This window comes from Squalius cephalus, assembly GCF_949319135.1.
Source record: "Squalius cephalus genome assembly, chromosome: 16".
NCBI classification, from domain to species: domain Eukaryota; kingdom Metazoa; phylum Chordata; class Actinopteri; order Cypriniformes; family Leuciscidae; genus Squalius; species Squalius cephalus.
In genome coordinates, this window is record NC_137137.1 from 36,778,267 (window position 1) to 36,803,853 (window position 25,587).

Genomic DNA, 25,587 nt, shown 5'->3' on the forward strand with positions numbered 1-25,587 from the left:
GTCTCCTCGCCCCCCTCAGGAACCTGACGATCAGGTTGTGCCTTCCCAGCGACTTTCCTTCAACTGCATCGCGATGTGCGGCGATAGCGGCAACATATACTTTAAGGGTGGAGGGAGACAACCTTCGCTCCAACCCTTCTTGCAGGAAGGAAAGTACTGCTCTAATCGAGCAAGTTCAGGGGTTATCCTCGTGAGAAGAACACCAGTCAACGAACAGGTTCCACTTCAACGCATAGAGGCGCATCGTAGAGGGGGCTCTAGCGGAAGTGGTGGTGTCAACTACCGCTTGGGGTGGGTCATCTAGAACATGGAGTTTCCAGAGGTCTGGACGCGGGTGCCATAGGGTGCCCCATCTCTGAGAGAGCAGGTCCTCTCTCAGAGGAATCGGCCAGGGAAGGGCTGTCGTGAGGAGCACTAGTTCGGGGAACCAGGTCCGGTTGGGCCAATACAGCGCAATGAGCAAGACCTGCTCCTCGTCCTCCCTGACTTTGCACAGGGTCTGTGCAAGAAGGCTCACTAGGGGAAACGGTGGGACGTGAACAACTGGCAGTGGGACGTGTCAGGGGCGGCAAACAGGTCTATCTGTGCAGTCCCAAAGCGCCTCCAAATCAGCTGGACCACCTGGGGATGGAGTCTCCACTCTCCCGGAAGAACCTGCTCCCATTAGAGCTCATCAGCTGCATGGTTGAGCAGGCCTGGAATATGAATGGTGTGAAGCGACCTCAGATTCTTCTGACTCCATACGAGGAGATGGCGGGCGTGTTGTGACATGCGGCGGGAGCGTAGACCACCCCCAGGACTCGATCATGGAGCCAGTGTTGAAGCGGCCTCATATGAAGCAATCCGAGCGGGGGTGATCACGGCTGCAGATGCCATTTGCCCCAGGAGCCTCTGAAACAGTTTCAGTAGTGCCACTGTCCTGCGTCTGAGTGAGCTCCGTGAAGCGCGCTGTCATGTTGATCGAGTCCAGCTCCATACCGAGAAAAGACATCCTCTGCCCGGGGGTGAGTTTGCTCTTTTCCCAGTTGACCCGAAGCCCTAGGTGGCTGAGGTGACTGAGCACCACGTCCCTGTGTTCGCCAACTGCTCTCCCGACTGGGCCAGAATGAGCCAGTCCTCAAGGTAGTTGAGAATGCGAACACCACGCTCGCACATGGGAGCAATGGCTGCCTCCATGACCTTCGTGAAGACACGTGGTGACAGGGCAAGCCCAAAGGCTTTGTACTGATATGCCCATCCCTCGAACACAAAGCAAAGATACGGTCTGTGTCGAGGGAGAATCGAGGCATGAAAGTACGAGTCCTTCACATCGATTGCTGCAAACCAATCTTGGGGACGGATGCACTTGAAAATGCGTTTCTGCGTAAGCATCTTGAACGGCAGCCTGTGAAGGGACCGGTTCAGGACACGCAGGTCCAAGATTGGTCATAACCCACCGCCTTTCTTGGGTACAATGAAGTACAGGCAGTAGAAGCCAGTCTTCATATCAACTGGAGGGACCGGCTCGATCGTGTCCTTCGCCAGTAGATGCCCGGAGGCTGGGGGGTGCACTCAATGGAACGCCCACACACACACAGAATGTAATGCTGTGAAAGCAGTTTGTGAGCTGTAATGCTTGCGGCTACTGCTGATCGTGCCGTCATGCCAACACTGGAACAGAGTTTTTCTTGATTTCCAACATTGCAGAGTCTCTATTGCGGCACTAGTGAAGTCAAGTGAAACCACTCAGCTCCGAAGTGAAAGACAAAGTTTCGTGCGCCCGTTTCAGTGTTTATTAAACCTGCACTGCGGGGCGGGGCGAGTGACACGATTCACACACGCCAACGTTCATTGGCTCGTTCTGTAGACACTCGAAGATGATAGGGCTCCCTGAAGTGATCTCAATTACGTCAGCACATTGGCGTAACGTCGAACGTGAACGACTGTAAGGGAATTAATGTTAACTAATGAACCTTATTGTAAAGTGTTACCGGTTATTCTTTCAAAGTTCAATATTTAGCAGATAAAATGGATTACAGATCTGCATGAGTTAGAATGATCTAGACCAGAGGTCTTCAATCCTGCTCCTGGAGGGCCACTGTCCTGCAGAGTTTAATTCCAACCTGCTTCAGCACAACTGCCTTTGAATATTCAAGCGATTCTGAAGAGCTTGATGAGCTGATTCAGGTGTGTTTGATTAGGGTTGGAACTAAACTTTGCAGGACAGTGGCCCTCCAGGAGCAGGATTGAAGACCTCTGATCTAGACTAACCTTTATTAGCACAAGCCATCCACTTGAGATTATCAGCGAAGGCAGACTCTCGACCGATCAGGTACGGGAACACACGCACCTGCAGACAGACAGAGAGACAGAGAGAGAGAGAGAGAGAGAGAGAGAGAGAGAGAGAGAGAGAGAGAGAGAGAGAGCGCTCAGGTCATGTTCAATCCCTCAACAGCAGATAACACACCAGCGTATAATTACTTTACTCTGTAATCTTTGAGCTTCGATAAACGTTGCCAAATGATTAAAGCTACTTTGTTCCAACGATTTGAAAACAAACAAATAAATCTATGATGATTTGGTGGAGTCAATTAGAGGTCATTGCATTAGAAATGTCAGAACTAATTTATAGTGTTTCTGCACCTCAAGTGCAAAAAAACACAGTGTTCTATAATGTTTCTTCAGCAGAAAATCAGCATATTAGAATAATTTTTATTCATGTGACACTGAAGACTGGAGTAATGATGCTAAAAATGCAGCTTTTATCACAGGAATATATTACACTTTACTATATATTCACATAGAAAACAGCTGTTTTACATTTAACAATATTTCACAATATTACTGTTTTTTACTGTATTTTTGATCAAATAAATGCAGCATTGAGCAAAAGAGACTTCAAAAACACTAACAAATCTTACAGACCCCAAACTCAGTGTTTCTGTCTCTCAGTGTTTCTGTCTCTCAGTGTTTCTGTCTCTCAGTGTCTCTGTCTCTCAGTGTTTCAGTGTTTCTGTCTCTCAGTGTCTCTGTCTCTCAGTGTTTCTGTCTCTCAGTGTTTCTGTCTCTCAGTGTCTCTGTCTCTCAGTGTTTCAGTGTTTCTGTCTCTCAGTGTCTCTGTCTCTCAGTGTTTCTGCCTCTCAGTGTCTCTGTCTCTCAGTGTTTCAGTGTTTCTGTCTCTCAGTGTCTCTGTCTCTCAGTGTTTCTGCCTCTCAGTGTCTCTGTCTCTCAGTGTCTCTGTCTCTCAGTGTTTCTGTCTCTCAGTGTTTCTGTCTCTCAGTGTTTCTGTCTCTCAGTGTTTCTGTCTCTCGGTGTTTCTGTCTCTCGGTGTTTCCGTCTCTCGGTGTTTCCGTCTCTCGGTGTCTCCGTCTCTCGGTGTCTCCGTCTCTCGGTGTTTCCGTCTCTCGGTGTTTCCGTCTCTCGGTGTTTCCGCCGCTCGGTGTTTCCGTCTCTCGGTGTTTCCGCCGATCGGTGTTTCCGTCTCTCCTTGTTTCCGCCTCTCAGTGTTTCCGCCTCTCGTGTTTCCGTCTCTCGGTGTCTCCGTCTCTCGGTGTCTCCGTCTCTCGGTGTTTCCGTCTCTCGGTGTTTCCGTCTCTCTGTGTTTCCGCCTCTCCGTGTTTCCACCTCTCGTGTTTCCGTCTCTCTGTGTTTCCGTCTCTCGGTGTTTCCGCCTCTCTGTGTCTCCGTCTCTCGGTGTTTCCGTCTCTCGGTGTCTCCGTCTCTCGGTGTCTCCGTCTCTCGGTGTCTCCGTCTCTCGGTGTTTCCGCCTCTCGGTGTTTCCGCCTCTCTGTGTTTCCGCCTCTCGGTGTCTCCGCCTCTCGGTGTCTCCGCCTCTCGGTGTCTCCGCCTCTCGGTGTCTCCGTCTCTCGGTGTCTCCGTCTCTCGGTGTCTCCGTCTCTCGGTGTCTCCGTCTCTCGGTGTCTCCGTCTCTCGGTGTCTCCGTCTCTCGGTGTCTCCGTCTCTCGGTGTTTCCGTCTCTCGGTGTTTCCGCCTCTCTGTGTTTCCGCCTCTCGGTGTCTCCGCCTCTCGGTGTCTCCGCCTCTCGGTGTCTCCGCCTCTCGGTGTCTCCGTCTCTCGGTGTCTCCGTCTCTCGGTGTCTCCGTCTCTCGGTGTCTCCGTCTCTCGGTGTCTCCGCCTCTCGGTGTCTCCGTCTCTCGGTGTCTCCGTCTCTCGGTGTCTCCGTCTCTCTGTGTCTCCGTCTCTCAGTGTTTCCGTCTCTCTGTGTTTCCGTCTCTCAGTGTTTCCGTCTCTCTGTGTTTCCGTCTCTCTGTGTTTCCGCCTCTCAGTGTTTCCGTCTCTCAGTGTCAATATGCTGAATTTAGGGGTAAAATCATACCCTATATATTGTATTGTTATATATTGTATTGACAACTCAATTAAATATTCACCATTGTATATTTTGCATTGTTTGATGTTTTTAAATAAACACTGACAAAAAAAAAATCCACGTTTTAGGGCTGGACGATATGATTATATACATAACATTGATATTAGTGATCACATGGATTTAGACCGATGTTGTATTTATATAAACCGTTCACAGGCAAATTTGCTTAATGTTTTACCCCGGTGTTAAAATCAGGATCATATAAACAAGTGTTGGGGAAAGTTACTTTGAACTCTCTTAAAAAGTAACTAATTGCGTTACTGTCACGATGCGTGCAGGCAGAAGAAGATCACGAGTCATAAAGTTCCAATATAAACTTTCACTCACAATATCACACAAAAGGTACAGACGGGCAGGAGGGTTACACACACCAATAAACGACGTGAACGGACAAAGACTGACTGAACTGAAGGAACTTAAATACTAACACTGATAAACTGAAAACAGGTGACGATAATTAACTGAACACAGGTAGATGAAGGTTAACTAATTAAGGATAACAAGAACAGGTGCAAACATGACAGAACAGAATGTGACAGTTACTTGGTTACATTTTTACTTGGTTACATTACTTAGTAGTTACTTTTTACTTTTGCGCTTTTACTTTTGTAAGGAACATTATATAGAGTCTAACCTTTAGTTTAAACTGATAATCTTTTGTTTTACTAGCGTTTTCGCATTTTCCTCTGTTAAATCTAGTCATGCATCAGCTCTTCTGCCACTCAGTCCGGCTGAGGGAGTGTGTTCCTGCGGGAAATATTTTCAACCTTTGGAAATGTATTTAGAGTTAGAATGTTTTTTAAATACCTAGAGGTTCACTAAAACCAGAGATGGATAAAAGAGTGTAAGAGTCTTAACCCCTATTTGGAGGGCAGAGTTTCCAGACTGAATATTATTTGTTACATGCAAATACTGGGGAACAAGAAATGGGAACAATCTCTTATAAAATCTGACAGTCTGCAATTGAGAAAATACATAAAACTTCTGTGTGAGTCAAGGATAGTTCCTACATTTAAAGCATTCCAGTCAGTAAGATTATTTGCAAACTGGGCCTATAAAAGCTCTTCTTACCTTTCTGTCGGGCCAGTTGTACGTAGCAAACACAGCATCATACGTTTCCACGGCTCCATCTGTCACTAACATGATGGCCTGACTGCACACACTGCCTCTGCCCGTCTGATTAAACTGAACACACACACACACACACACACACACACACACATACATATCATATCATGAGAGGTTGGGATTAATAATCAATAATAAAAGCTAGCTGAGGAGGGTTTAGGGTCAGGGTTCGGGTTCGGGTTAGGCACTTGGGTAAGGTTAGGGTAAGGTTAGGGTAAGCGGCTAGAGATTGCATTGTGTCAATGAATGTCCTCATGAAGATAGATGTACAAGAATGTGTGTGTGTGTGTGTGTGTGTGTGTGTGTGTGTGTGTGTGTGTGTGTGTATGCTCACATTACTGAGGAGTTCGAAGGCCTCAGTCAGAGCCAGGTCCAGCATGCCTATACCTTTGGCGAAGAGCTTATCAAGACGCTGACGGAAATGCTGAGGAGAAAAACACAAAACACAACCTTACCATAAGAAACGTAAGGTTGCAACCTTGTTTCAGATAAGACTTGGTCCAGCAACATTTCAAATTCATTAAAAAATAATAATTGGTTAGAAAAACATCTGGACAGACACTAAAATAGTTCATACTCTGGTTTTCATTTGACTTTTAATATTCAATATGACTTTTAATATGGGGACATTTAATATTCAACAATATTATTGATCTGCCTGCATTGACACCATTATATGAGAACTGAACTGAGCTGGACGATGACATCACAGTTTTCTCCAGAGCGGCTATATGTATAAATGAACTAAATTATTAACTTTTTTACAACAGAAATTAATCATCACTGAACTTACTTAAGCTGGACTGTGACGCTATTTTCTTCTGGAAACAAATTTTGTTGCATTATTTTCCTGTTATCTCTGTAAAGCTGCTTTGAAACAATATGTATTGTAAAAAAGCGCTATATAACTAAAGGAGACTTGAGCTGACCAAATTGATGTTAGGGATATCCTGCATCTACTGTAAAAGCCAATTTTATCCAGACAAGATTCAAAGTAAAAAAATCGGCCCTCAGGCCTGGGAGGAGTTCGGTGAGGCCATGGAGAAGGACTACCGTTCGGCCTCGAAGAGATTCTGGCAAACTGTCCGGCGCCTCAGGAGAGGGAAGCAGTGCCCTGCCAACACCATCTACAGTGGAGGTGGGCAGCTGTTGACCTCAACTGGGGATGTCGTCGGACGGTGGAAGGAATACTTTGAGGATCTCCTCAATCCCACCGACACGTCTTCCATTGAGGAAGCAGAGGCTGAGGGCTCGGAGGTGGACTTGTCCATCACCCAAGCTGAAGTCACAGAGGTAGTCAAGAAACTCCTCGGTGGCAAGGCTGGATGAGATCCGCCCTGAGTACCTCAGGTCTCTGAATGTTGTGGGGCTGTCTTGGCTGACACGCCTCTGCAACATCGCGTGGCGGTCGGGGACAGTGCCTCTGGGCTGGCAGACTGGGGTGGTGGTTCCTCTTTTTAAGAAGGGGGACCGGAGGGTGTGTTCCAACTACAGGGGGATCACACTTCTCAGCCTCCCCGAGAAGGTCTATGCCAGGGTACTGGAGAGGAGAATACGGCCGATAGTAGAACCTCGGATTCAGGAGGAACAGTGCGGTTTTCGTCCCGGTCGTGGAACACTGGACCAGCTCTATACCCTCTCCAGGGTGCTGGAGGGTTCATGGGAGTTTGCCCAACCAATCCACATGTGTTTTGTGGATTTACATTTACATTTACATTTACATTTATGCATTTGGCAGACGCTTGTATCCAAAGCGACTTACATTACATTTCAAGGTACACATTTACATTCTTATCAGTTCTTGCTTTCCCTGGGAATTGAACCCATGACCTTGGCGTTGCAAGCGTTTGAGCTACAGGATTTGGAGAAGGCATTCGACTATGTCCCTCGCTGGGCCCTTTGCTAAGGGTTGTCCGGTCCCTGTACGACCGGAGCAGGAGCTTGGTTCGCATTGCCGGCAGTAAGTCAGACTTGTTCCCAGTGCATGTTGGACTCTGCCAGGGCTGCCCTTTGTCGCCAGTTCTGTTCACAATTTTTATGGACAGAATTTCTAGGCGCAGCCAGGGGCCGGAGGGTGTCAGGTTTGGGGACAACACGATTTCGTCTCTGCTCTTTGCGGATGATGTTGTCATGCTGGCCCCATCAGACCAGGACCTTCAGCATGCACTGGGACGGTTTGCAGCCGAGTGTGAAGCGGCTGGGATGAGAATCAGCACCTCCAAATCCGAGTTCAAGTATCTTGGGATCATTCACGAGTGAGGGAAAGATGGATCGGGAGATTGACAGACGGATCGGTGCAGCTTCTGCAGTAATGCAGTCGATGTACCGGTCTGTCGTGGTGAAGAAAGAGCTGAGCTGCAAGGCGAAGCTCTCTATTTACCGGTCAATCTACGTTCCTACTCTCACCTATGGTCATGAGCTGTGGGTCATGACTGAAAGGACAAGATCCCGGATACAGGTGAAATGAGCTTTCTCCACAGGGTGGCTGGGCGATCCCTTAGAGATAGGGTGAGGAGCTCAGTCACTCGAGAGGAGCTCAGAGTAAAGCCGCATATGCGTAAATCTGTTCCGGATGCCTCCTGGACGCCTTCCCGGGAAGGTGTTCCAGGCACGTCCCACCGGAAGGAGACCCCGGGGAAGACCTAGGGCAGGGATTATGTCTCCCAGCTGGCCTGGGAACGCCTCGGTGTCCCCCCGGAAGACCTGGAGGAGGTGTCTGGGGAGAGTGAAGTCTGGGCATCTCTGCTTAGACTGCTGGCCCCGCGACCCGGCCCCGGATAAGTGGAAGAAGATGATGATGATGATGATGAATATTCAAAGTGCTGCTTATAGGCTCAAAGTGAACAATAAAAATGGATGTGAGTAGTTTGTCTTCCAGCCTCCAGCTGGTTCTGGTTCTCTGGTATCGAGCTTGTGTTTCCCTCTGGCCTCGGGTCATCAGTCTGCCCTATAGTTCTGACCCTGGACTCTCTCTCTCCTGCTTCTTCTGTCCTTGTACGCCCGTAAACTTGAACTGAGTTTATTATGCCTTTCCAGTCATGGGCTTCAGAAAAGCTATTTTAAGTTTATCCCATTATTGATTCCTCTTTTACCAAACCTGACACTAACAAGCAGGCCAAAAACAATTATTTATGGTTTATATACAGGTATAGCAGAAAATGCACTTACATTTTTGTTGGTAATGTCAGCCTGAACCAATGTTCCATTCAGACATGGCTCCACATAATGCAGCTCCTCGTTGTACTGACACACACAAAACATATGCATTGTGGGTAATGTTCCACAGAGGACTTTTAACTTAACCCTCATCCTTCCCTCACGTTTTGTAACAAATCCTTCCCTCGCGGGTCAAAATGACCCGAAGCCATAAAATTATACTTAACTTTTTTTTCTCTTATTTTATTTCATTTTGATAATATTTTTTCTATTTTTAATGCATTTTTTTTTGTTGGAGATTTTTGTTTCTTTTTTATTTTATTTACCTTTAAATGACTAGATTTAATCAATAAATAATCAATAAATTAGTAATTTAAGCACATTCCTCACATTCTTTCAACTTAAATTCAAAATAACTCACAATTTCATGCATAACCCTTTTAATTCAGCTCAAAATGTCTTGCATTGGGAGTCTTTGCGGATCTCTTGTGGAAAATAAATAATATAAGATGATATTGCATGACTCTAGATGGCCTTATAGCTCTATATGGAGCAAAAGTCAAGTCAAGTCAAGTCATCTTCATTTATATAGCGCTTTTAACAATGTAGATTGTTTCAAAGCAGCTTTACAGAGATAAACGTATAATTTGAGGTAACAGAGATTGTTTTGGCTTTATAGCAGTTCTTTAATAAAGTTATTTTACAGCTAAAGTTAGTTTTGATTGATTCGCTTCCGTCGCAACGATCATTTGTTATTAAATTAGGGGCCGCTAAGACGACACCATTCTCTCTACACAGAGATACGCCCAATGGAAGATACGCAAGATACGCCCAGTTCAAAAGAGATGTTCTATTTCACTGTTACAGACCGCCAGAGACGGTCAAACATAGTGGAAGGAGTCGCGTCTCGCGAGCCATATCGAGAATCTCGTATTGATTTGTCACCTGTGACCCTGACCGATGACGTGTTGGAAGCTATATCCGCTTCATTCGCGTCACGGTCGTTCTCTTTGTCATTCTCGCGAAGAGATCTCGCTCGAGCGTGCACAGCGTTTTTGGTGAGCAACTGCTCCCCGCTACGGCTGTGTCTCGGGAGAAATATTTGGATTATATTGGATTATATTTGGATCGCGTGCATCGGACCATAACGTTATACCCATTGGTTGACCAGGGGTTTGTTTGGACCGATCGCTACTAGCAGTGTTGAGGTGAGTACTCACGTGAACTTAGTGGTTAACCAAGGTTCATTCAGACTGCGTGTAGCATTGTTTATTGCCTAAACAGGGTTTGTTTGGAAACGATCACTACTAACAGTGTTGAGGTGAGTACTCATGTGAACTTAATGGTTAACCAGGGTTCATTCAGACTGCGTGTAGCATTGTTATTGTCTAATGACTGCTATGTGTATGCTCATTGGTTAACCAGGGTGATACATTGACAAGGCTTATCGTAGCAACTGCAAAGCCTTTTTTGTTTTGAGTGGCTGTTGTCTTTCTGCCTGCATTGTGATTATAATCCCATTGGTTGACCAGGGATTTTTTCCAACTACTGGTCTGGAGGTTATGGCAGCTTCATGTTCCATCTGCTCAGGTCCAATGGATCTCATGGATGTTCATATGCAATGTCCCACTTGCCTGGGCATTGATCATCTTCGAGAGGCTTTGGTAGACCCGTGTCCTGAATGTGGTTTGATGTCCTTGGAGATGAGACGACATCGGCTGGCTGAATTAGATCCTGAATTTCGGGGTTCTGCTCCATCAGTTGGGGCAGCGTCACATGTGAGTAGCAAGCGTGTGGCCAGCAAGCGTGTGGCCAGTGGGACTGGAAGGCCTTCGAAGAAGATGAGAACCTCTTCGGAGTCTAGTACGTTGACCCAGCAAGTGGCTGAGCTTGCGAACGCTGTTCAGGGTATTAAGGCCTTATTATCTGTACCCCCTACCCGTCAGAATATGAGTGAGGGGAATATGGGTGTCTTAGCTCCTCCCTTGCCCAGGTGTGAGCCGGCGTCCAGCTTTTCCAGAAGAGAATCGGACACCTTATCTATTGCGGCCTCTGACTCCTTAGACCGGGAGGAACAGGATTATTATACGCCCATACAGGAGACCATACCCTCACATTCCGAGTTCCAGCGTTCTCATAGTGATGAGGGTTCTAGCCTTCAGGATGCGCCTTCTTCAGTGGTTTTCTCTCTGCAGGACACACTCAAGATGGCGCTTGCCAAGCGGAATTTGGATCCTCCATGTCCTGGGCCAGGCCAGTCAAACCTCTTGCGTCGCTCAGTTTCCCGTCAAGAGGATTTCCTAATGCCGAGTTGTCCGGACTTCACAGATGTTGTCTCTTCTGCGTTTCGGTCAGCTCCTTTATCCAGACCTGATCGTGTGGCTCGTACACTAGCAGCAATGGCTGAGGCTGAGGAGAAGGGCCTTGGTAACATGCCTCCAGTTGAGCCATGCGTTTCTTCACTGATAGTGTCACCAGATGAGGCTCTTAGACAGAACCTTCGCTGTCCTAACCCAGAGTGTAGACGCACAGATGATCTATTGGTGAAGATTTATAATACTGTCTCAGGCTTGAGTCGTGTGGGGAATTCCATGGCTCATCTTCTGTTGGCACTTCATTCCGCTTTGAGTACTAATCCACCGGATGGTACTGCATCAGAGTTACTTGAGGCCTCCTTACAGGCCTTGGGTTCAATCGCTTTCTCTAGTGGAAAGGCTCTTGGGCTTACAACACAGGCTAGGCGACAGGTTTGGCTGGCGCAGTCTAAACTTCCAGAGGTTTGCCGTAACAATCTTCGTCAACTACCACTGGTACCTGGGCATGTTTTTGGTCCAGCCGCCCAAGAAGCTCTTGAGCGCAGAGTTCGTGCAGTGGAATCTCGGTCCCAGCACTTTGAGCGCAGTGTGAGTTATGGACCGCCTTCACATCGAATGCCTGTTCGTCAGGCAAATCCACTCCAGCACAGGCAGGGACAGTCTTACAGCAGGCCTGTACAGCAGGCAACTCGACCTGGGTATGACTCAAGAAGGGAGGCATCCCGTGCTCGTAGACCACCTGCTCGCCCTGTGGCAACTCATCGTCGCCCCCCCAGGGATAAGGGAACCGCTCCCCATCGTCGGTGATGGTCCAGGGTCTGTGATGGGACACTTTTCAACCTCTCAACTACAGCTTTGGAGAGGGATTACAGACAACAAGTGGCTCATCGACACACTCGACAAGGGCTACTGTCTTCAGTTCCGTCACAGACCCCAATTATGTACACACACTCGGCCCACAGTGGTTCGGGACCCTCGTCAAGCTCTTGCTCTATCTCTCGAGGTCCAGAAGCTACTGGAAAAGGGTGCGATAGAGCTAGTAAACCCCCAGGTCCATCCAGAGGGGTTTTATTCAAAGTACTTCCTAGTTCGCAAGAAAGATGGGAGTTTCAGGCCAATCTTGGACCTCAGACGCTTGAACAGGAGTCTCAAACACCTTCCTTTCCGCATGTTGCGTGTCAAGGATGTCCTACAAGTAGTCGAACCCGGCATGTGGTTTACGTCTGTGGATCTGAAGGATGCCTATTTCCATATCCCCATTGCACCTCATCACAGACGGTTTCTTCGGTTCACATTCCAGGACAAGACATACCAATATCGAGTCCTGCCATTTGGCCTCTCCCTCTCTCCCCGCGTGTTCACACGATGTATGCAAGCGGCACTAGAACCTCTACAACGGGAGGGCATGTTGATTCACCCTTACCTGGACGATTGGCTGCTTTGTGCCAGATCACCTCAGCAAGTGGCCAACAACACACAGTGCCTACTGGAGCATGTTACTGCTCTAGGACTGAGGGTAAACCTAGAAAAAAGCTGCCTTACTCCATGCCAGTCAATATGCTTTCTGGGTTTGCAGCTGGACTCCAGAGTAATGAGGGCTACCCTCACAGCACGCAGGACGCAGGCTATACGGGGAGCCATAGCGAGGTTCCAGGTTCAGCGCAAGCTACCTTATCTCCACTTCCTACGGTTAGCGGGCCTTCTCACGGCAGCCTCATCAGCCATTCACTTGGGGCTTTTACACCTTCGTCCCTTTCAGCGTTGGTTGATAGCCAGACGGTTGTCAGCGGTTCACAACCGTCATGTCCTTGTTTTGGTGACAACCAGTTGTTCTGTCTCCCTGAGGCTTTGGAGACGGGAACAATTTCTACAAGGGGGTGTACCGATGGGACCACCCCCATCACGCAGAGAAGTGGTGACAACAGATGCCTCTCTCTCCGGATGGGGAGGGCTGTGGCAACACCGGGGTGTTCAAGGGAGCTGGACCTTGCAGCAGATGTCATCTCACATCAACATCCTGGAGCTGCGGGCAGTGCTTTTCACCCTAAGGCACTTCAGACAGGAGTTGTCAGGGAAGCACATCCTGGTGCGGACCGACAATACCACAGTGGTGTTTTTAATCAATCACCAAGGGGGCACAAGGTCTCTACCCTGCCTTCGTCTTTCACGAGTGCTGCTGTTGTGGGCAGACCAGCACTTCCTGTCGATCAGGGCAGCACACATTCCCGGTCACTGCAACAATGTGGCAGACTCACTCTCTCGATCGGGTCCGAAGCCAGGGGACTGGTGTCTGCACAAGGCGGTAGTTCAGTCAATTTGGGGACTTTATGGGACCGCAGCAGTCGACCTCTTTGCCAGCAGAGAGACGACACATTGTCCGCTCTGGTTCACAGAACAGGAGGAGCAGGGATCACTAGGTCAGGATGCCCTGGCACACAACTGGCCGGACCTCCTCCTCTATGCCTTTCCTCCAATTCCACTTCTTTGGCCTGTGCTGAGGCGTGTGCAGGAGAGACAACACAGGCTTATTCTAGTGGCACCCTGCTGGCCAGCAAGACCGTGGTTCAGTCTGCTGCTGACCCTTACGACCGGTCCACCACAACCATTGCCAGTTCGGAGGGACCTACTATCACAGATGAACGGGGAGCTTTGGCACCCCTCACCGAACAAATTGAACCTATGTGTATGGCCCCTGGGGTTGAGCAGGAGCTCTCACAGTGCTCCGCAGATGTGAGAAACACTGTAATGAATGCAAGAGCCCCATCAACACGTCGCACTTATGCCAGTAAATGGAAGATTTTTGTTTCATGGTGTACAGATCGGTCTGTCAACCCAGTCACTTGTTCCATCAGTTCAGTGTTGGAGTTCTTACAGCATTTATTAGACACTGGGCGGTCCCCAGCAACTCTAAGGGTATTTGTGGCAGCCTTGTCAGCACATCGGAATCCTTTGGGGGGGATATCGATTGGTGCAGAGAAATTGGTGGCGGCTTTCCTTAAGAGAGCAGTACGTCTTAATCCACCGGCACGGATAATGCATACTCAGTGGGATCTTCAAATGGTGCTTAACAGCCTGCGTTTACCGCCTTATGAACCACTTGAACAAGCTGATATTAAGAGTCTCTCGATGAAGACTGCTTTTCTCTTGGCTATAACATCAACTAGAAGAGTAGGTGAGCTTCATGCCCTCTCAGTGAGTCCACAATGCCTTAGATGGGGGCCCGAGTACAATCAGGCTACACTCTGGCCGAATCCAGCTTTCCGACCTAAGGTGTTGTCTGATCGCTTTGTGAATCAACCCATTCAGCTTGCAGCGTTTAATCAGGAGGCTTCCCAGACAGCTGTGTGTCCAGTGAGAGCATTGCGACAGTATGTGTTGAAAACTGCTTCGTGGCGCACTACTGATCAGCTGTTTGTCCGTTTTGATGCCTGTCAGAGAGGCTCACCCTTGTCGAAGCAAAGGTTGTCTCATTGGGTGGTGGATACCATTGTACAGGCATATGAGTCGGCTGGTCAGACAGTTCCAACGTCTATTAAATGCCATTCAACTCGGTCAGTTGCTACTTCCTGGGCAGCTCTACGTGGGGTGCCCCTTTCCGAAATATGTGCAGCAGCTACATGGACGTCACCTTGCACGTTCATAAGATTCTACAGGATCAATGTGGCCTCTATTCCTTTGATCAGTTCTGCTGTGTTAGTGGACAGTATCTAGGTGGGTGGCCCTCGTGACTTGGTTGTATTCGTCTTCCACTATGTTTGACCGTCTCTGGCGGTCTGTAACAGTGAAATAGAACGCCGGTTACTGGTGTAACCTTGGTTCTATGAATAGTGGAAGACCGCCAGAGTCTCTGGTCACTCGGACTGAGAGAATGACTTCAGAGAACGACCGTGACGCGAATGAAGCGGATATAGCTTCCAACACGTCATCGGTCAGGGTCACAGGTGACAAATCAATACGAGATTCTCGATATGGCTCGCGAGACGCGACTCCTTCCACTATGTTTGACCATCTCTGGCGGTCTTCCACTATTCATAGAACCAAGGTTACACCAGTAACCGGCGTTCCACTGGGTCCTAAAGTCAGTTCACTTCAGTATGCGTTCAGATACACATGTAGACAATGTAGACATTTTTTGGCAAAGTTTTAGCATTTTTAGTTTGAATTTTGTGCATTTTTAGGTTTTTTTATGTGTACTGAAGCATTCCTCGCATTCCATTCATTCCTAACGGGGTCAGATTGACACGTGAGGGAAGGATTTGTTACTTTTTAAAACTCCTCGAATCCATTAAATCTTTTTGTGTGTATTTTTGGTTCAAGTGTGACAAAAGTCATGGGGTTTTGCCGTCTTGGACCCCTCTGTTGAACACTCAATTTAAATAAAAAAATTCAAATAAAATTTCCAGGTCAAAATGACCCGAGGGAAGGTTAATACTGAAATTGTGATAAAATGCTACTACTATGATATTGATCTAAACTCACAGCAATAATGTTGAAAAAGTCATCATCCCCGAGTGTATCCAGTATGGAGGAGACGGTCTGTCTCGCGATGGTCAGCCGTAGCCCCTTCATACTGCCACTCACATCCACCAAGATCACCACATCTTTAGGAGACGTCGCTGCCTGGATATACCTGCAAGAAAGAGATGTTACGAGCGTACGATATGAGAATTATGTTGACAATCTTAAGCCGCGTTTCCATTTCAGATTTGCGCAAACCTTATGCGATATTTTCTAAATGTCAATATAAAACTATTACGAAATGACAGCGTTTCCATTAGCCGATGTTATGCGACTGAAACATTTTTTTTCCTCTCACAATAAGTCATTCCAACAATTATGGCAACGGATGTTAGTAGATTTACGTATATCTCAGCCACTGCACTAGCCATTATTATTAACCGAAGGAGACGTAGGCGTGTTTTCCAAGCATTAATGGCAAGGAAAGACCCTTATACTGGGAGCGGCACATATGAGGCGTTTCTGGGAGTTTCTCCCTCATATCTGCTTTCAGGTCTTGACTGTGATATTTCTTAGTGGTTTAGGATCCAGTATTCCCATAATGCTTTTGTCTTTTATGAGTTTAATAAACTCTGTCTCTTCTTCTGTCCAAACACACCGCGCCATCTACGTCAGATGACCTGTAAATGCGCAAAAACTGTTTCCATTGCAGTTTTGCTAAATATTCTTTTTTTCGAACTGCCTGAAAAACCACCTCATCCGAGCGTAAAAACCTTTTTGCCATATATGGGAGGTTTTGCAAAATTGACATGTTTCCATTGGGCGTATTTTCAATTCCCAATTTCAATTTGTGCAATTTGAAGGGTAATGGAAATGTGGCTTTAGTTGGAAGTAAAAATTGAAAAATTGAAAAATTCATTAAATGTTAAAAAAACATGAATTGACACTTTAGCAGCTTTTCCACCGTTGGGCTCAGTGGTTCTAAGAACAGTAAGGAATGGTTTCAGTTATATTTCTAGTTGAGCCTGGTACGGCACGGAACGATTACAAACCGTTCTCGACCTGGAATTCTCGCACGGTTGGCCAACCGTGTTGAATCATGCTGGTAGAGTGTGTAGTGACTTCGCCACTCAGGATTGGTCACTTGTCTGTTGCCTAGCCAAAGGTCCTTGCACACTGAGTCCGAAAATTTCGTACGTCAAATAATAAATATGACCTCACGTTGAGTCAATCACGTTTACACACTGCCTCCAAAAGTTTCGTCCGTCATAAAATAATTTGGATCGGGTTCAATTTTCTGTGTTTTTCGCATTCGTAAGCAAGCATTTTGAGAGGTGTTTTTAATGTGTCTCCAGTATCGCTAGCAAAGCATCAAACTGAGCCTCTGACATCCTGAAGTAAACTTTGAATCTCTCGGGATAATCCCGCAGTGAACTCTCCTTCCTCTCTATGCAATCTCAGGATTGTTGGATGGACCAATATTTCCTCTTTTCCCCCTCTTTTTAAGAAGAGAGAGGACAACAAAGTCCTTCTCACTGCTTGAAGACTCCATTTTGTATTGTTTTGTGTTGAGTTGTGTTATAATTTTTAGGATGACGAATACGAAAAACGCACACAAAAATGTTGGACTCAGTGTGAAAGGACCTTAACAGTTGCTCTGTAGCTGGCCATGCATGCTCTTTGAGCGAAGTTAATAATAAAACTACAAGAAATATCGGATCATCCTCCAAGTCCATGACCAAGGCAACGACTGATGCATTTGTATTACATTCCAAAGAGCTCCGTTATCAAAATGAAACCATATTTGTACCGGCTGGGCCGGATCGGTAACAGTTAAGCAAAGACAACAGTGGAATCCCAAGAGTGGAAAAGCGCCTTTTGTTACAATCAATTTAAATCCATAAGTCTTTTTATGGATAAGAGGTATACATCCTCAGCTTGATGTTAACAGGTTTCAAAAGCTGAGGGCAAAAAATAACTTACCATTTCCGATTTCGACAGTCAAATTCTAGAACCCCATGTTCATCAGGTGTCCACTTTATACCTGTGAAGTTAGAGGATCGTCTAAATTAGCTTATTACCCTACTGATACATACGACTGCAAGGTATGCCCTTCCTCTGAGCTTACCAACTGCATTTGCCCAAAGGAGCAATAAACAAGAGTAGTAGACAGAACACCGTCTCCCATAATACAAAGCTCTTGACTCTCCTGTCCATGAAACAGAGGCAACATCAATCATAATCTGAATCTACTTCCTGACTCGTTACTTGACTGAGCTGATGAGAGTCAAATGTCAGCAAAAGGAAAACTTAATGCATTTAATTGTGTGATACTAACTGGAATGTACCTATATAAAGATCTAGGCTGGTAAGAGAAAGTGCCATTTATCAATGTGAGAGTAAAACACTTGAAGGTACAGTACACCCAAAAATGAACATTTTGTCATAATTTACTCAACTTAACGTTCAAAATCAATGTGATTTTCTCTCTTGTGCAAAAGAAGATATTTAAAAATAAATGTCTCATGAAAAAAAGCTATATTTTCTGTTCACATTAGAAAGTCATACAAGTGTGACAGTAAATAAGGTTACTGCCACTTTAAGTAGAAGGAAGGGCAACGGAGCCGATGATTAGGGGATTCTTGATGAAGCCCTCACCTCGTCTGTAGGAAAAGCTGCTTGTATTTTAAGGGGGTGTAAATTGTTTGGCCGGTGGAGAAAGTTCAATCCTCTCTTCAATACTTTTATCTTTATTATGCTTATTTTCTGTTTATGTTTCAAAATGTCTTGCATTTAAAAATGTAAATAATAAAAAATAAAAAAATAAAAACAAATTAGAATGCAATTTGCAAGTTACATCAAAAATAGTAATGTGATTACATAATGTGGGTTACATTTAATGCATTACTTTTCTCTTTATATCAAAAAAGTAATCTGATAAATGAATCCATGTTCCTTGTAATGCATTACTTTACTCATGCATTACTCATTTACTAAAACACAATCCATACTAATTTGTTACTAAACTGCTGGGCTAAAACTTTCATGAAAAAATGTTCAATGATTATAATGGGAGCATTCAATTATCCTTGTGTTCCTTGCTTGAGTTTTGTTTTTATGCTGCTCATCACAAGTGATTTGCACAGAAGCCGAAACAGTTCTACGTCAGACAGAGACATGTCCTGCACTGCACAATTCTGAGATGTCTGATGCCTTTTCCTTTTGATGGAAAGGAGGATTATCAATGCTGATCATCAGCTGTTATTAAGCAATTAGCACTGTTTATTAGAGTAGATTATTACTTTAACTGGCAGATATTGATCTATGATACACTGGCACATCACTAATAAGGACCAATTATTTCCACAGACACAAGGGAGAAAATAAAGCAGAGTACATTTAGAGTATGTAAAGGTAAATGTGATCACGCCCCTATAGCTTCCGTGTTGTTGCTCCCCAACATAACTATATTCTACACTTCTCTCCCTGTTGGCTGTCAATGAAACAGTGTCACGAAGAATCCGGTCTCCACTGAACCGAACTGATGAATCACGTGTACCTCTACATACTAGCATTACATCCAAGCAATGAGACTGCCCATGTGCAAGGATTACTTATTTTTAATCACACTACACATTCTAAGGTAAAAATATAAAGCATTTTCAAAATACACATTCAAAATTCAAGCACATTTCAAACCTTGAAATCTTATCAGGTAAAATTAAGCATTTTCCAAACTCTGCATGAGCCCTGCCAGCCTATGAGAAACAAACAACAACAACAACCTTACCTGGATACTGTCTGAAGAAACCTTTGGCACTACCAAAGTACTGCCATATGAGAGAAGGGTCTCTATTAAAGTTGTCCACAAACACCGTATTGAGCGCCTCTGACCAGTACACCCCATTCATTATGGCTGAGTCTGCAACAGAAGTCGGAATTGTACATTTTTAACAGTGAATACAGTATTATGAAATCATAATAAATTGTGGCGTGTTGCTATCTGGGAGCCGCTGTCCAGTCTTGAAGTACACTGTGAAAATTAGAGTGGTTATGGAACAACATGCATGCAGTGTCTCATGGAGCGGCCAAGACTGAACAGGAGATTCCTCAGAGACAGGAATAATATACATATAAAACAATTAGTTCTGGTCCTCGAATCTGATTGGATGAGAGGCCTTCCGAGAGTGCTGATATTCCACCAGTATTGCTCTGAGGCTTTTCACCACTTGTATCACTTCACTTGTCTCTGTGCGTTTCCTGCCTCTGTTTTGTCCGTTCTTTTGGTTCCCCTCGTCTTTACTCCCTGATTTGCACGTGTCTTGTTATCTAGTTATTCCTGTGTAAATAAGCCACGGGCTGCGTCCGAAATCACATACACCCCTACTATATAGTAGGTGAAAAACAGTGTGTGACAAGAGCAATGTGTCTGAATTCACAGCACTCATGAAAGAGTAGGGGAAAAGTCCTCGGATGAGCTATTACTTCAGGAGAGATTCTGATGGACACTTTACTATCCCATAAGGCCACGGGAGAGGATTTATGAACGACAGTGAAGCGACTCAACTGATGCTGTAAGTCATTTAATACTATTAAAAATTAAGTGTCCTAATAATATGTTATTTTTGGTTAATCAGCCTATTAAGAGATTAACTACAACTCTTCATTTTGTTAAACAAATGTGTCTTTAAAATGGATAGATTTATAGAACTGATCTGAGATCAGATAAATATCCATATAGACCATAAACCATATAGACGCTGGTTCATGGGTTCACTGAGATCGCCCCCTAGAGGCAAACCATTGCAATTTCAAAACTTTTCATAATGAAGCCTTGTTTACTGAAATCACGTGACTTTGGCAGTTTGATACACGCTCTGGATCACTCATTCAAAACAAATGATTTACAAAGGCTTCGAAGCTTCACGAAGCAGTGTTTCGAAAGCACCAATCCCTTCAGGTTACACTGTTGTGCCAGTAGGTGGCGGTCTTCATCAGTGACTTTCATTCAACCAATTCATTCAAAAATGCTGATTCATTCTGGAACGAAACCAGGTGTTGGAATTATTTGAACTCTGAACACCACCTTCATGGCTAAATCAATGTGTCGCAACAATAATGCTAAAGCTGACTCTGCACTTCATGGGAATCAGTGCATTGGCCAGTTTATTTTGGAAAACTATAAAAAAGAAAACATTCTGTGATCACTTTGTCTTCTGAAGTAAGCGATCAGATTGCTTCCTCTCAATTGCTAAAAAATAAAAAGCCATTGAATCTACACAAATCATGTTTCATCATTTTTATTTTTAAAAAAGCAAAATAAAACAGAAAAATGAGCAGTTTGACTTTGATTTATTGTACCATGCTAACTCCGATCCCATGGCCTTGTGGGTAACTGACCCTATCTGCAAAATCTGAAACAACAGCTCAAATTATACATCAGAATTATAAGATTACCATTGTGGAATTAGTTGAGGCAAAGAGACCATTACAACACTAACACAACACTAATGTGATGGACTAGCTTAAGAATGGATTTTGTTCAATTTTAACCAAATAATCATCAGTTCTGCAGCTTTAAAGTGCAGTACAAATAAAACAAAAACACCAATGCAAATACTCTCACTCAGAGTTATTAATATTCCCTAGCTGAGCAGTCCATTGATAAAAGTCCTTCATTTTTATACAATTAAGCAGCCGTCTTACCCTAGAGTGTGTTTTGCATAAGAGGAGAGAGGGATAGCTCTTGAATAAAGTGGTGCTTTATCCACAAAGTGAAGGAAATAATCCTTCAGTGTAAATGGAGCAATGCATTCTGGGTTCCATTGGGGACTTCCTTCTTCTGATGTTCCATTTACAGTGAATATAGATCTTTCATTGAGAAGATTTATATTAATTATATTAGTAATTTTTATTATTAATATTTAAATTATGTGAGTTTTGTGTTGAGAAGTATACAATACTTGATGTTCAATGTATAGTAATTGCTTACTATGATACATGTACATGATACAGCAGCTCGAGTTCTTACCAGAACCAGGAAGTATGACCATATTAGCCCGGTTCTGTCAAAACTGCACTGGCTCCCTATTAAACATTGTATAAATTTTAAAATATTGCTGATTACTTACAAAGCACTAAATGGTTTAGCTCCGCAGTACTTGAGCGAGCTCTTAATGCATTATAGTCCTTCACGTCTATTGCGATCTCAAAACTCCGGCCAGTTGATAATACCTAGAATATCAAAATCGACTGCTGGCGGTAGATCCTTCTCCTATTTAGCACCAAAACTCTGGAACAGTCTTCCTAATATTGTCTGGCTATTGTCTAGCAGACACACTCTGTCAGTTCAAAGCTAGACTAAAGACACATCTCTTTGACCTAGCATTCACATAATACATTATAGACTTCTATAATTCAGTGTTAGGCTGCATAGATTAGGTCAGCCGGAATCGGGAACACTTCCCATAAATCCTGATGTACTCGTTACATCATAAGAAGAATGGCGTCTACGCTAATGTTAGTCTCTCTGTTTATACCGAGGTTTACCGCAGTCAGCCGGATCCAGATCTGATGAAGGACCAGCGCCTGGACGCGACGACAACGCAGTCCTGAAGCGTCAACCAGACTCTCCATTTACTGAAGTGAGGTGGACCCCGGCCGTATCCAGACCAGATGGTGGATCTGCACCTGGACCTAACCATGACGCATCCTGAAGTGCCAGCCTCATCAACCCTGTGAAGGCCTCATCGACACGACCAATCTGACCTCTGACCTGTAATGCTGCCTGGATCATAATCACACACTGTTCGCTCGTTGGCCAGAGGAGAACTGAGAGACTGAGTCTGGGTTCTCCAAAGGTTTTTTTCTCCATTCTGTCACTGATGGAGTTTTGATTCCTTGCCACTGTCGCCTTGGCTTTTGGCTTGCTTAGTTGGGGACATTATTGATCTGCCTATTTAGGGTGGACAATGATGCAATTTTCTTCCAGAAACAAACTTTGTTGTATTATTTTCATGTTATCAATGTGAAGCTGCTTTGATACAATCTGTATTGTAAAAAGCGCTGTATAAATAAAGGTGACTTGACATGTGACCAGATCTGCAAGGTGTGGCTAATGAAGGAGGAGCCGATGGGCTGAAGGGAGCCGGAGTAGACAGGGCCGATCATGAGACGGCAGGGATAGAGCAGGTGGGAATGGGAGACTAGGTGGGACCATCAGTCACGACAAAGGTTTGGTGCTGGGAGACGAAACAGGCTTGGTGCTGGGGTTGGGCGATGTCCCCTAAATTAGCAGTTGACGATGTTTACAGTAAAACATCGCGATGGACGATGATATCTTTTTTTAGGGGGAATAAAAAAAGCACTTTTTATTTTACTATATCTCTTTACATAAATATTGGAATAAATAAAGGAAACTTGACACGCGGGACACAACCCCGGTCTCCTGGGTGAAAGTCCTGTGTTGTTTGACCCATCCACCACCCCTTTCACAGGCCTACTACTCGCTACCGTAGTCGCTCTTAATGCTACGGAATCGTGCTGACCATCACAGAGAAAAAAAAACAGATAAACCTGTCCGTGTGCACCAGGGGTCGGGAACCTTTTCTGACCAAAGAGCCATTTTTTCATTTTTAGTTAATGCATTTTCCAAATTATTAAAGACGTGCTTTTTTTTCAATAAAATTTCAACAGTAGTAATTATTAGGTCCATAGACAACTGAAAACAAACAAATATTCAGCAAACAATAAATAAGTTGCAATATGGAATTAATTGTGCAGGGCTTTCACTGTGAGGTTGAGTTACCAAAGAATGAGCATAAATCCTCTTGTGTGTGTGTGTGTGTGTGTGTGTGTGTGTGTGTGTGTGTGTGTGTGTGTGTGTGTGTGTGTGTGAGAGAGAGAGAGAGAGAGAGAGAGAGAGAGAGAGAGAGAGAGAGAGAGAGAGAGAGAATGCACACTGTACTTACATCTACTGTGTTTACGGGAATACTCGACTTGGCATTTTGATATATTTCTGTTTATTTGGCCGTTTAGGCGCGCAATCGAATACAAGGGCTACTGTGCTTGTCCGTGTTGCGCTCGGAGCGCGCACAGCTTCCTGTCAGTAGAATTCAGTTCTCTTTCGTGACTTATCACACTTTTAATATTTCTTTTCAATATAAAGCACATCCTGCTCTTTTCTTTCTCATTCATTCATGTTTTGTTATTAATAACTTTAAACAGAATCATCAACTGAAATCTGCGCGGATTATCAACAATACGACACATTTATAGGACATATAGAGGTGAAATGCAAAGCACCCGTTTCAATAAAAGGATATATTAAAGTTTATGTAGACTACTTTTACATTTTCGCTGCTGTTCTAAAATGGTTTTCGCCAGCTTGAATCCCAGTGCAGGAGCTGGAGGTTACCACAGAGCGCAAGTGGTTAGTTGTGCTGTGGTGACTCGTGACACTCGCGATAATTCTTATCAATTCTCAAAGTTTTGTCTTTGTAAAATAGCATATTTAGAGGGCTTTAAACAGTAGAAACACATGATCACAGTGAATCATTCCAGTATTGTTATATGAAATATCAGCAGTATTTGAACATTGCTTGGCCAATCAAATTAGGGAACTGGAACTAACTACTAAATAAATGTGTATATAAGCCTAGAGCATCTCACACATTGTCCTCTTCGAGTGAGTGATGCTGATCATACCCTTGTTGTACATGTTGGTGGGCACCTGGACGACACTGAGGCTGAGGTTGACGGACAGATTATTGAAATGTTCATTCGGCTGCAGGATGAACTCTCCACCCAGCTCCACGCTCTTGCCCTCGTCATCCATCTCGTTGATTAACACTGCGTTAAAGTACTCGTACTGTCAGGAGAGAGAGAGAAAGGTATGACAAGGGTGAGGTCATCACAAATGGTGATCCAGCTCAAAAAAACTTTGCAAAGCCGATGCAAAAATATGGCTTTTGTTGTGGCAGAGCGTCAGTACGTGAGAGTTGTGATACTCAGCTAAATATTGTCTAATCATCATTATTGACAAAATTCCTGAAAATATGGAGATATCCTTTTTTTTTTTGTCAATGATCCTCTGCTGGAGGAAGATTCATTTCTTTTATTTTGGCTCCTAAACTCAGGAATAGCCATTCCAGCATTGCTCTGTATTCAGACACACTGTCAAATTAATTCTAGACTAAAAACTCATTTTTATAGTCAAGCTTTCAGCTAATTCATCACCTAAACACACGGTTATGCTGTTAGGTCTACCAGACACATAAACACCTCTCACATAATATAAATCATAATTGTTATGTGAATGCCACACTCTAAAAAATCTTGGGTTATTTTTTCTACCCAATTCCTACATTTTTATTTTTATTTTTGGGTAGTTTTTGTGTTATCCTGGGTCAGACGTTACAATCCACTGTTTGGGTAGTGTTTATGTTACCCAGATCCTGGGTCATATATAATAACCCAGTGGTTGAGTTTAATTTTTACTTCTAATATTTGTTAAATGAGCTTAAATGTATGCAATATGTATTCAAAACTAATATGCTATAAAATATGCCATACTGTAAAATATGATCAAAAATAAAGGAATTAGCCTACCATGCAAACCAGTGGTTGAGTAGAGTTTTTCTTTTAAAGTTAATCTGTTAACATGAGTTCATGTATGAAGTAAAAAATAAATAAAAAAAGTTAGAAATTAATCAACCCAGTATGCTGGGTTAAATTAACAACCCAATTTTTTCTGTCCTATATTTACCCAGCCCTTGGGTTGAAAACAACCCAAATTGGGTTGTTTTTAACCCAGTGTTTTTAGAGTGCATTCATGCTAATATGAGTCTGTTGGTTTGAGACCGTTGGGAACATCCCGAGGATGAGCCAGAGAAGAACAGACTGACGGATCCAGCTGTGGGCCGGCCAGATGTTCCACACAATCTTCCACACAAGTAGGGGTGTCACAATATATCACACTACAAAAATGCAACATTATGTATCGTGGATAGTGACAATATGTATGGTGGACAGAAAAAATTCAAGTTTTCAGAGTTTTAGTGTCTAAAATAAACTACTACAATAAACTACAATATATGATGTTGAATATAATGTATAATAATGCAATAGGGGAATATTTGTGGCTTCTGATAATGCCAAATGTCT

The 25,587-nt window shown here is 44.3% G+C and overlaps 1 protein-coding gene across 1 annotated transcript in view; it reads right to left on the bottom strand.

Moving 5' to 3' along the window:
- Positions 1-25,587, bottom strand: part of cacna2d3a (calcium channel, voltage-dependent, alpha 2/delta subunit 3a) — a 144,444-nt gene that overhangs the window by 72,350 nt on the left and 46,507 nt on the right. Inside the window, exons 5-12 of the mRNA XM_079897554.1 lie at positions 24,130-24,292; positions 19,214-19,345; positions 17,407-17,467; positions 15,445-15,595; positions 8,663-8,737; positions 5,829-5,918; positions 5,438-5,551; positions 2,251-2,329 (exon numbers count right to left, since the gene is read on the bottom strand). Of these exons, the coding sequence (XP_079753680.1) occupies positions 2,251-2,329; positions 5,438-5,551; positions 5,829-5,918; positions 8,663-8,737; positions 15,445-15,595; positions 17,407-17,467; positions 19,214-19,345; positions 24,130-24,292 (865 nt within the window). The remainder of the gene's footprint in view (positions 1-2,250; positions 2,330-5,437; positions 5,552-5,828; positions 5,919-8,662; positions 8,738-15,444; positions 15,596-17,406; positions 17,468-19,213; positions 19,346-24,129; positions 24,293-25,587) is intronic.